The following is an 11,260-nucleotide window of genomic DNA, read 5'->3' as shown; positions in this document are numbered from 1 at the left end:
AAAAAGTAGTCGCATTCGACATAAATTTTAATGATCAATTAGTAAAGTACAAGAAAAAAGTATTCGCTCCGTCACATTAAATATGCAACATTTGTTTTTCGACACGAGATTTTATGTAGTATTATTTTGTGAGTTAATGAAGAGAGAGTAAAGTAAGAGAGAAGAAAAATACAGAGAGAGTATTTTTAATGGGACAGACCAAAAAGGAAACGTTTCATTTCTAAAGGACAGAGGGGGTGTAAAATAAAATGGACAAAAGTAGGAAATAGATTTAAAAAATGAATAAAGTTGGATTAATCCACCCTAGTTAACAATTTAGGGGTGGGTCGATACGATATATCGTATCGAAAACGTTGTATCGTGTACCGTATCGAAAATATCGATATGAAAGAAATTCATATCGTTATCGTATCGAAAGTTTCGCTATATCGAACTTTCGATATAAAAAAATTTCATATCGTTATCGTACCGAAATTCGATATATCGTTAAATATCGATATATATCGAAAATAAAATATCGATATATCGAAAATTTTCGATATATATCGTATTTTCGATATAAAACGATATATCGCGATATAAGAAAATTCATATCGTTATCGTATCGAAAACTTACGATACGGTATCGTATCGTATCGTATCAAAAATTACGATATATCGAAAATTCGATAATTTTTCGATATTTTTCAATACGATACGAGCGATATATCATTTTTTCGGTATTTTTCCCTAGCCCTAGTTAACATGGGATGAAATTTGATAATCTCTTGAGGCCATGTTTGGTAATCTAAATTAGCTATCATTTAAAACCAAGATATCTTATCCACATAGGATTAGTTATCTCTCTCCCTCCCATTTTAAACTTTGAAACTTTCGAGAGCAGAAGAGTTGAATTCGACACAATGCTAGCTTGCCCAATCAGAGCAATGGGAGTGGAGAAGGAGCTGCTGAAGCCAGGCAACGGTCCCAAGCCACTTCCCGGTCAAAACGTCACCGTTCACTGCACCGGATTCGGCAAAAATCGAGATCTCACCAAAAAGTTTTGGAGGTAAATCTGTACACGTTTCCGCCTTTCCTTCTCCGATTCGCGTAGAATTGGTGTTGATTTAATCTCTGTGGTGCAGCACCAAGGATCCGGGTGAGAAGCCTTTCACTTTCCAGATCGGCCGAGGCCAAGTTATTAAGGGTAATGTTGCTGCAAATTCGTGATTTTTTATTTGTGTTTTGTTATCTGAAATGTTTGATTAGGATTTGAGTTGGAAATGCAGTTGATGTTTCGCAGATTGATTTTGGGGCTTAGGTTTTTGGCATCTGTGTTACAATGTTGGTGTTAGTTTCAATTGAAATTAGCTGTATATAAGTTTGAGTTGTGTGTGTTACTTTGCAGATTGATTTTGGGAGTTTGTTTTTTTGGAATCTGTATTGCAGTGTTGATGCTAGTTTGATGTGAAGATAGTTGGTAGTTTTGCAATGTGATGTTAGTTTCAATTGAAGTTTGTTGTTTGTTTTGCAATGTGATCATGTTATTTTCAATTGAATTTAGTTGTTAGTTTTGCAATGTGATACTAATAGTTTGGATTGAAGATAATTGTCAGTTTTGATTTTAGTTAGGTAAAGATGATGCCAATATAGAAACATATGAATCAGCAGTTGTATGGAAAAGGAAAATTGGCTGCAGATTAAGCATATTGTATTCATGTACTACTATGTTACTGATGCCATCATGTGAATGCAAATTTGGGTGGTGATCTTTGCAAAGTAAACACAATTGAATTAGAGGGACTGGGATAACATTCGGTCTTTGAAGGAACCAACTTTAACTAGGTGTCTTTCTATGGATCTATAATTTGTTTGTAACATGAAAACAGATATTGTTGTAGTTAATTGCGTGACACAGTGGTTTGGTGACTATTGCGTTACGCAAAATAGCTTCTTTGTCGTCTTCCTAAATTGGGATGTTCCATTGGTTGCAGGCTGGGATGAAGGAGTGTCGGGAATGCAAGTGGGAGAAGTCGCTCGACTGAAGGTACTATGCAAATCTTTTTCTGTTTCCGTATTTTCCAGATCTTTCTAGCAACCACACACGATTGTAACATTGATGTTTTTCTTTGAATCATGTCTAGTGCACTCCGGATTACGCCTATGGGTCGAACGGCTTTATATCATGGGGAATTCAGCCTAACTCGGATCTAGTTTTTGATGTTGAATTGTTGAGCGTTGAGTAAACCAGCAGAAGCAGATTGTTGAAATGAAGTGTTAGTTTTATGTGTTTTGCATTATGAATTCTAGTCTCATTTCTACTTGTATAAACTGATGAAAACTTTCTTATTAATATGAGTAATAATAATGGATTACATCCAATTCAAACCATGCAAAAACGATTGTATATCACATGAAGTCATAAACCATTAAAATGAAACAAGAGTAGTGAAAACGGATCATGCTTACATAAGGTATGCAGCATAATATTTCTCATTAAATCTCATCGCGAAACAAAGGGGGAAAATGAGGTTCCAATCTAGCTACCCAGTTTCACTCTTTTTGCACCAACCTCCGTAACACAACCCATCCTTTTCCGAGACGACAACACATTGACATCGTGCGAATAGGTACAACTATCCCCGTTCCTGCAACCCTTTGGTGTATTAAAAAACATGCATGGTTTTACTGTTCTTGATTTCAACACATCTCTGGATTTCGTGAATTCTTGCGCCCGTTTGGACATAATACCACAAGATTGTGTCGGGACACCTCCTCCGCTGCCTCCGTGCTGCTGGATGAGGCTCTTATAATAGCTCATGTCCTTCGCCACGCCATTACAGTGCGCTGAACTCATATCAGCCACCGGTGGGGTACAAGCTGTAGAGACGAAGCCAGTTCTAAGATGCGGTGGAGCTGCTCTAGTCGTTTCATAAGGTACATTGAGCTCGGGCACGGATGCTCCTTCATTAGTGGAAATAGTCGAGTCTGATGAATGTGGTGGCTTCATATTTGGAACGTGCTGCGTGCCAAAGCTGATGGCGAGCAATTGCTGAAGCGATTTCGGGTTGCTGAGGATTCTCACGAGCAATTCGCAATCAATTAGGTTCATTTGATCTTTGTTTGAACTGAGAGCTGCCAATGCAGCTTGAGCAATATTGGGCTGCATTGAGTTTCCCTGCTGTGGGATCATCGGGCCACTATCTGCTGCGTGGGAGACGGATGGTGCAAGCTCAGCATCATCCTCTTCAATAGGTGTCATACGAATCAAGGGAGTGCTGCGATCATCAACAATTGATCCGGGCGCATTCACTGGCAGACGAGGACTAGACCAAGATAACAAACATGGTTACTTACTTAAACCTCAAACAGAAACAGATAAAACACCATACATTCTAACATGAGGAAGCATCTTACTTGGGAGGAATGGCTGATGGGCGAGGATACGTTGCTTCGAGCACTCTCCTCTCGCGTTGGTTCTGAAACTCGACCTCTGTGCTCTCTTCCCCAGAGACCACTTTCCACTCCCTATTAACTTCAAACTGCAACACCACAAGAGATGCTGTGATCAGACATTCATTCAAGCCCATGTATAGATCAAGACATTCAAAGCTAATGTTTTTCACTGTGTTATCTCAAGCTGTCTCTATTAATGATTAAGAACAACATATGGGAGCAATAAACACATGAAAATTGTATATTGACTTACTCTAGGAGGGCATTTCCATTTGGTGAAGGATTTTTGATAAAACTTGAGAATTTTTGGCTTCATATATTCAAAGCCAGGTGGCAAACTCTCACTAGCCATATTGCACATTCCTACTTCTGAAGGTGGTTTTGCAGATGAAAACAGCCTCACCTATTATTATTCAGATTCAACTTATTAGCTAATGCCAAACAAGAATTTGAGAATTAAAAGTATGCAAACCACTAACAAAAGGAAGTGAACAAGAATTATGGCAAAAAGATACAATTTTCACTCAAGAACTATAACTATGTGATTACTCCATGTATATTGTATTGCAATAATTGTCAAGAATTCAATGATTTTCCTCTCAGATTTCACCAAAATTTGTTCTTAATTTTGGAAATCAACTCAACGAAATCTCAATAAACTCTCTTTAATGTTTATCTTTATGCATATCTCGTTCTATTTTACCATATCTTCATCAATTTCAAATCTTTAAACAACAAAATGTAAAATAACATCAAATTGTAATAATTGTTCATTTGCGTCTTCTTCAATTGTAAAATCAAAATTAATCCGCCATCGATTACTGAAACACAGATTGCGAAGGAGATGAAGATCCCGATGAATCTTTACAAATCAAATTAATTTTCCATAGATTAAATCGTTCGAGATTCAAAAATCAAATAATTATCGACCAATTAAATCGTTCGAGATCGATGTTAGTGTAAATCAAGTAATTTAAAATATGGTTTAACCGATTTCCAGAGATCGACATCGATGAATATTCACAATTTTCAATCGGCAAATTGAATTAAAAGTAATAAAAACGGATCGAATTCGTCACAGTTCGTCAGATCCAATCGCTTTTCGATCGATCAGCAAAATTCACAACAATTTTTCGCAGAGATAAATTAGAGATCTTCGTTTACCTGACAAAGATTAACTTCTGATGCCCAAGTAATCCTTTTAGATTTCTTCGATTCCCCCATATTCACAAAACAAATTGTTCGATTGTATTGAATTCACAAATAAACAGGTTTATCTTATAAATTCAATCAGCTTTTTAGCATAAAATCGGCAGAATTCCGGTGACGCAAGAGATCTTCAGAGAAAAACGATGAAAAAGAAACCCTAGAACTTTCGCGGTCTTGGTAGAAATTGATGGGCGATTTTAATCAAGCGGTGTGGTTTATATAGAGAGAGGAGAGAGAAATTCCTTTTCCAATTCGGCGTCTGTTTCGGAGTAGGCCGTTGTTGAATTTGATGTATATCTCTTTATCTTTTCTATATCATTTTATTTTTATAATCTATATCTACTACACTAAACTTCTTTATTAGGTTAAGTTTACCATGATTAAATGTGTTTGGTTTTTGAAAAAAATAAATAGAGATTTAGGGAATCTTAATCATTATTAGGTTCACCATTGGAGCGGTTGATTGTTTTTTTTCGTCAAATTAAATATTCTCCCCGTCTCATTAAATATGAAACGTTTGTTTTTCACACATGTTTTAGAAAAATGATAATAAAATATTGAAATAAAAAAAATAAAGTAAAAATGAGAATATTATAAGAGGGGCTCTTCTCTATATTATCCTCTCTATTACTTTATTTTTTCACCACTATAGTTATTTATTATTATTTTTCCAAAACAAGTGCGTAAAAAGCAAACGTTGCATATTTAATGAGACAGTTTGAAGTGTGGTTTGTTGGAAAATATGATTTTTAAGAACAATATTTTTAAAAGTATAATTGCAAATAAGTTATTTATTATGTTTTGTTAGGATTTCAAATTTAATCAATATAATTGCAAATAAATTATGGAGTATGTATTATGTTGCGTTAGGATTTCAAATTTACAATGATTAAGGAAGGTTTTATGATTAAATTATTAATTGAAAAATACTACTAATAATAATTATAGTATAAATTCGCTTACGTAAGTTATTAATTAATTAATAATAATAATAATCATAATAAATTAATAATAAATTAAAGTTATGCATTTAAAAAAATTAATAATGGAGTGTTAAATAATGAAAAATATCTACATAGAATCATGTAAAGAGTACTGTATTTGTTTCCGTATTTACTTTCCATATCAAACAAAGAGGCCAATTTTTGTACTTAGTTTTCTTGTAATGGGTTTATTTTAATAATGGTTAATTAATTAGTATAATATCTGAAATTGTTTTGTGGTATTTGTTTATTGAAATTACTCGAGAATATGAGTGGGCTTGATATCTTAAATCTTAATATTGTGAAAACTGATAAGGGTGTAATTAATTGATAACTAGTATTCACAACCATTTACTACTATTTGTTAACGTGCTTCTAATTAATATATGTAAATTTATTGTCTGAATTTATTAATTAATAAATTAATTAATGCCAACTCAAGAGGCTGGATTAGTGTGATACATGTGCATAATAAGAAGAGGCTGGATTAGTGTGATGCATGCGAATTAAAGAAAAATCATGTACTAAAACTTTATTAATTAGTCAAGGCTTTGATCAGAATGAGCATTAATCCTTTCAGGAAAATAGAGAAAAATCTTAATTTATATTTTATAACTTCTTAATTTAATATACTATTCCAATGCAAATCTAGTTCTGGAGATTCCATTTTCAAACTGGCAAAACTTAAGTAGAAAGCTAGCTCTTTTTAAAAATAAATTAATTAATTAAATATAAGTAGAAAGCTTTATTAGCAATATATAGATTGTACATAAAGATGAATAAATGCTAATCCATCAAAAAAACAATTGGTGTGGAATATCTTGGATCAGTCACTAAAACACAACAAACAACTGGCAGATTCAAGAAACGAAACTCGTGAAGTTGACCACACAGTCAAGAAGGCCGTCATTGATGTCGAAAGGAAGAAGCTGCCGCACAATGGGATTGTCAGCAGCTCCAAAAAACCAAATTTAACGAAATTTTTGGGCCTATAAGCCAACAGTGGGATCGGTCAACTCTCTCGACCCTATTGGATCATTCTATCAACAAAACTTCAAAGGCAAAAAAAAAAAAAAAAAACACAAAATGCACATGCTTAATTGATAGATATATTGTTCATGAAATAGAATTCCTCCATCTCCTAGGAGCTGTCTTCCTTGGGACATCGGCGGCGGGCAGATGCTGCCCGCCGTCGCTATGTTCATGAGCCTTAGCAAGCTTGCTGAGCTTCTTCCAGCCAGCAGTCCACGGGGACGCTTGCTTGGGCTTCGTCAGCTTGTCGAACTGCTTCTGCAGCGTCTCCATGTCGTTTTGTAGCTCCAAGTACTTCGCCTTAACGCTGTCGAGCTCGAACTTGAGAGTGTTGATGTCCTTCTTCGCCGCGGCCCAACCCTCCTGAAAAGACTGCGGAGTCCCCTCCAGCAGTGTTTTCCGGTTGGGTATGAGCGGCTGATAGTGGGACTCGCCGCCTCCCTCTTTGAGGCTGCTCCCGGCGATGGCGTTGCTGATCTTCACCTGCTCCGAGAAGAGCACCTGCACCACCACCCGCAGCGGGAGCCTCTCGTTCTGGGCCGCGTGCATGCACGCGTCTATCGACAGTTTTTGGCAGTCCATCACGCGACACAGCCTCTTCCGCTCGTGCTCCGTTAGAGTCGGATGCGCCTGCCAAACATATACAGAGTCTTGTGTAAGATTGTCTTGCACATGAAACAATATAATTTGTCACCTGTCTTTCTTTAGCCAAATTATGATTTTTGCATACTATAAAAATTCCGCGCGTAAATCGCTATATTTTGAATTGATTCCGATCAAAAGTAACACCACTAAATTGACGCTGACATGGTCTGATAGTCGTATGAATTTTGACTATCTCAAATTTCCATGTCAGCGCCAATTTGGATTAAACTCGTCCTAGTAAAAAAATTGAAATCAATTGAAAGCGCGTGAATCTACCATAAATGACATTTTCCCCGTGACACGCAAAAATCAGAATTTAGTCAAAGTTTATGATCGATACCTTAAGATAGGAGTCGATGGCCCGGTACAACCCATCGTCGCAGCTCCGGGCAGATTCGGGCAATGCCTCGGCCAAAACCTGAAACTTCGTCAACGACAAGTTCCGATCCCTCGACACCTCCGTGAGGTATCCGTCTACCAGCCGTGCCACCCTAATCTTCGCATTCGGGTTTGCACCCCTCGCGGCCCCGTCGTACATTTTCGTGTCGGAAAACGACTGCCGCCCGGGGCTGCACCCCTCCGACTGCTCCTGCACTAGAAAATGCTCGAGAAGCCTCTGAACCAAATCCACATCATACATGGTCTCACTCTTGTTATAAGCCGGTATGAGAAGATCCGCCAGCGTCGCCTGCTCGAACTGCATCCCGACGCGCTTCTCGAGCTCCGTCACCAGCGCCGGTGCCACCTTCAGCATGTTCGCCATCCGCAGCAGCCGCAGAAGGAAGCTGCACGACACGCTGTCCTTCTGCGGCGGCACGATGCTGATCAGGCTCTCCACGATCATCCTCTGGTCCTTCGCCTGGACCGCGGCCGGCGCGCTGTCGTCCTTCGCGCCGGCCACGATCATGTGCAGGCCCCCTTTCCAGGAGCTGGAAAGGGGGCCTGCACCGCCGCCGCCGCTGTCGCTGCTGAAAGTACTGTTGCTCCCGTCGTCAAGGGGGGAGTCACGAGCGAAGCCAGGGAGCCATTTCGTGGCGTAGTGCACGATGGCCGCCCCGACCAGCTCGTGGCGCATCCCCTTGACTTTGATGGCGGTGACAACGCGGACGAAGTGGTCGATCCGCAGGATCGACACGTCCTCAAACCACCAGTCAGGGGGGACAGGGCTCCCCCTGCTGGGGCTGGAGTCCTTCAACTCATTCCATTTGGGGCTCGACACGGAGGAGCGATGCTGCTTCCCCGTGTACTGCCACCGGATGCCCTTCGGATTGGCGCACGCCTTCCAAGCGATCGACTCGCTACACCTCCGGACAATCTGAAGATTCTCCGCCCACGGCGAGAGCTTCTCGGAATTCTTCAGCACCAGGATGGAGTCTCGCCAAGACGAGAGGACGACGTAGCTGAGGAAGGCTTCCGTCTTGAAGATCAGGTTGCCTTCCTCCAAATCCTCCGTCATCTCGAGATACTCGGCCGCGCATCTCAGCCCGGAGATGTTTGCAGCGCTTAGATCGACCGCGATCCCGTAACAGAACTTTGCAGCCAGTTCGAAAGCCTCCGGGCCGCCCGGGAGATCGTCTAGGTTGATCCGGTTCGCCTCCGTCTCGCGGGGCGATTCGTATATCACTCTGTTCATTTTCCCGCTCCGCGAGAGGAGCGGGTACTGCACACATAGAAGCAAGGAGGGGCTTAATTTAGTCGTTGTGCAAAAGCCCTTATCATCACAACAAAACATAAGAAATTCAAAATTTAGAATATATAGCTTAAATAAACATAAATTTCTGCGTCCGCCCCTGCTAATAATAGTCGATATAACTACTGTTAATTATATGTACATTGTTGTTATAATTGGCTACCTTGTGTAAATGGAAGCTGATGTCTCCAATTTGGACTAATAGATCACTAGGGATATCCGTTGCGACGTACCTATTTGAAAAATGAGAAACCATTATTGATCCTCTTTATTGAAAATAAAGCGAAGTCTAGTGATATGTACCAAGACTGGCCTCGTTGCTCGAACCCATCGGTTCTGACGCCGGGTTTTGCAGTCGGAAGGACTCCATTGCCGTAGACGTCCCGCCCGGATTCAGCCTCCGAATCCCACATCGCGGCGACGATGGAGCAGAGTAAAGCTAGAGAGAGAATAATACGGAAAGAGAGACACTAACTAGAGATGAAGAAGTGGTGAGAGAGAGGAAGACGAAGATGAAGACGAAGAATTTCACATGGTGAGATAACGAGGAATTATCACTAGTTGTCGGCTCACACTGATTTCAAGGCCTCTCCCAACAGGCTGTGAAGGAATGGGCAGACTCACAATCTTGTTTGGTTGTAATATTCTAAAATGCCTTTTCCTTAACCATCAAACTCAGATGCTATTTCTCAATTTAGCAGCTCTTTCTCTCTCTATACCTACATGACTTATCACTATCCAAGATGATGTGCTGATGAACAGATGAAAGGATTTTAACAAGATAGATACTGCTGAAAGATGTTGTGCAATGGTTTTCATATCTATGGTTGTGATTGGAGGATAGGACTGCCTATTTAGAGTTGTCTTTTTCATCGGACCGCCGGTTCTGATTTTGGAACCGTAACCGGTTCAACCAGAATTGACATATCGACTCTACTGGTCCGGTTTCAGTTTTATATCCTCAAACTGCACCCATGTAATAATCTTATTTTTCAATTTTTTATTCATCTATGAAAATTGTTCACCTTCAATATTACTTTAATACATTCACACTTCTAAGTTCCGTATTTCTCAAATTGAGATTTTCATATATGTGCTGTTTCACATTGAAAGTATGACATAATAATATCAATTTAAATACTTAGTAATCCATTCATTTGATCATATATTAGTTAGTCAATGAGATGAAACTTTAGTGAGTATAATTTCTCTAGTCTTCCCTTAATACATACTCCCTCAGCGCCATTAGATACGAAAAATATGTTTTTCGACACAGAATTTTATGTAGTGTTGTTTTGTGAGTTAATAAGAAGAGGCTAAAGTAATAGAGACGAAAAAGTAGAGATGATAATATTTCTATTTTAGAAAACATTTCATTTTTAATGTGACAACCCGATATCTTCGGCATTAGATCCAAATTACACTACTACTAGACCAACTCATAGTAAAAAAAAAAAAAAAGTGTCAATCTTTTGTTACCCCAACATGGGGCCAAGGTCACAAATCTTGCCTCACAATAATTAAAATCTTGATGAATTATACCAAAAATAGGTGGTCTATCATAAGCTAAAAACTGATGGCCTATATAGTTGAGAGGAGGCAATAATTTGGTAAATATAGACCGATTTGACTGCAGATTGTCAATGCTTTTATTATGCAATCCGTGAAATTCTTCAATGAAATTGTCTTTCTAAGACCAAATAAATGAAGACCCAATTTTTTATGGGTAATGATAAACAATCAAATTTTGTACAACCAAAATAAGGTAATATTAATATTTGATGTATTAATTATATATTAAAATCATAAATATAGTAAGTGGATAAGTTAAAAAGACTTATTAGCATTTAACCTCATTTTTATTTTTATATTTGAATTTTCTTTCTATTATTTTTAAATTTTGAATTAAAGTATGCACTAAATAAAATTAATGGTTCCAAAAAATTAAAAAAAATATACATAAATCATAAATATATGACCATAATATTATACACTTTCCATGTACTATATATGTATCCATATATTTTAATAAAATGCATAAATAAACCTATTTTTATACAAATAAACTAGTTTTTGGTTGTACAAAATTTGGTTACATAGATTTGTTGATTTTTTATTTATCTTTTTATCTAAATAAATTTGTCGCCATTTGCAACATTAAATCACGAAGGCTCTAGAGATAGAAGGAGACAACAGTAGGTCCTTATAATTGGGATCCTAAGCATAATATCTTTAATGACTTTTGTTTTGTTTACTGACAAAAGTT

General features: G+C 38.1%; 3 protein-coding genes across 4 annotated transcripts; 1 reads left to right on the top strand and 2 right to left on the bottom strand.

Annotated features, from left to right (window-relative positions):
* Positions 1–836: 836 nt before the first annotated feature.
* On the top strand, positions 837–2,370 carry LOC125219003 (peptidyl-prolyl cis-trans isomerase FKBP12-like). Its single transcript, XM_048120841.1, has 4 exons — positions 837–1,048; positions 1,125–1,186; positions 1,974–2,026; positions 2,124–2,370. Exons 1-4 carry the CDS (start codon positions 903–905, stop codon positions 2,223–2,225), a joined length of 363 nt encoding a protein of 120 aa, XP_047976798.1. The 5' UTR covers positions 837–902; the 3' UTR covers positions 2,226–2,370.
* Positions 2,371–2,425: 55 nt separating this feature from the next.
* LOC125219002 (zinc finger CCCH domain-containing protein 6-like) lies at positions 2,426–4,890 on the bottom strand. Of its 2 annotated transcripts, XM_048120839.1 has the most exons (4): positions 4,600–4,890; positions 3,689–3,838; positions 3,397–3,521; positions 2,426–3,305 (listed from the first exon to the last, which is right to left on the bottom strand). In XM_048120839.1, the coding sequence occupies exons 1-4, from the start codon at positions 4,657–4,659 to the stop codon at positions 2,519–2,521; spliced, it is 1,122 nt and encodes a 373-aa protein (XP_047976796.1). In that variant the 5' UTR covers positions 4,660–4,890; the 3' UTR covers positions 2,426–2,518. The 2 variants fall into 2 exon arrangements, with proteins under 2 accessions (XP_047976796.1, XP_047976797.1); XM_048120840.1 differs by lacking the exon at positions 3,689–3,838.
* A 1,513-nt stretch (positions 4,891–6,403) lies between these two features.
* On the bottom strand, positions 6,404–9,759 carry LOC125185503 (root phototropism protein 3-like). Its single transcript, XM_048082037.1, has 4 exons — positions 9,298–9,759; positions 9,158–9,227; positions 7,645–8,964; positions 6,404–7,289 (listed from the first exon to the last, which is right to left on the bottom strand). Exons 1-4 carry the CDS (start codon positions 9,405–9,407, stop codon positions 6,744–6,746), a joined length of 2,046 nt encoding a protein of 681 aa, XP_047937994.1. The 5' UTR covers positions 9,408–9,759; the 3' UTR covers positions 6,404–6,743.
* Between the last annotated feature and the right edge of the window lie 1,501 nt (positions 9,760–11,260).

This window comes from Salvia hispanica, chromosome 4, assembly GCF_023119035.1.
Source record: "Salvia hispanica cultivar TCC Black 2014 chromosome 4, UniMelb_Shisp_WGS_1.0, whole genome shotgun sequence".
Lineage (NCBI taxonomy): Eukaryota > Viridiplantae > Streptophyta > Magnoliopsida > Lamiales > Lamiaceae > Salvia > Salvia hispanica.
Note: the sequence above shows the minus strand (reverse complement) of the source record. Positions and strands in the feature narration are given on the sequence as shown.

Coding starts and splice junctions, on each gene's coding strand:
- LOC125219003 (XM_048120841.1), top strand. CDS start 903: ATGCTAGCTTGCCCAATCAGAGCAATGGGAGTGGAGAAGGAGCTGCTG. Junction 1,049..1,124: donor CTCACCAAAAAGTTTTGGAG/GTAAATCTGTAC, acceptor TCTGTGGTGCAG/CACCAAGGATCCGGGTGAGA. Junction 2,027..2,123: donor GAGAAGTCGCTCGACTGAAG/GTACTATGCAAA, acceptor AATCATGTCTAG/TGCACTCCGGATTACGCCTA.
- LOC125219002 (XM_048120839.1), bottom strand. CDS start 4,659: ATGGGGGAATCGAAGAAATCTAAAAGGATTACTTGGGCATCAGAAGTT. Junction 3,839..4,599: donor CAGAAGTTAATCTTTGTCAG/GTAAACGAAGAT, acceptor GAATAATAATAG/GTGAGGCTGTTTTCATCTGC. Junction 3,522..3,688: donor AATGGAAATGCCCTCCTAGA/GTAAGTCAATAT, acceptor GTGGTGTTGCAG/TTTGAAGTTAATAGGGAGTG.
- LOC125185503 (XM_048082037.1), bottom strand. CDS start 9,407: ATGTGGGATTCGGAGGCTGAATCCGGGCGGGACGTCTACGGCAATGGA. Junction 9,228..9,297: donor GAGCAACGAGGCCAGTCTTG/GTACATATCACT, acceptor TTTTTCAAATAG/GTACGTCGCAACGGATATCC. Junction 8,965..9,157: donor TCAGCTTCCATTTACACAAG/GTAGCCAATTAT, acceptor CTATGTGTGCAG/TACCCGCTCCTCTCGCGGAG.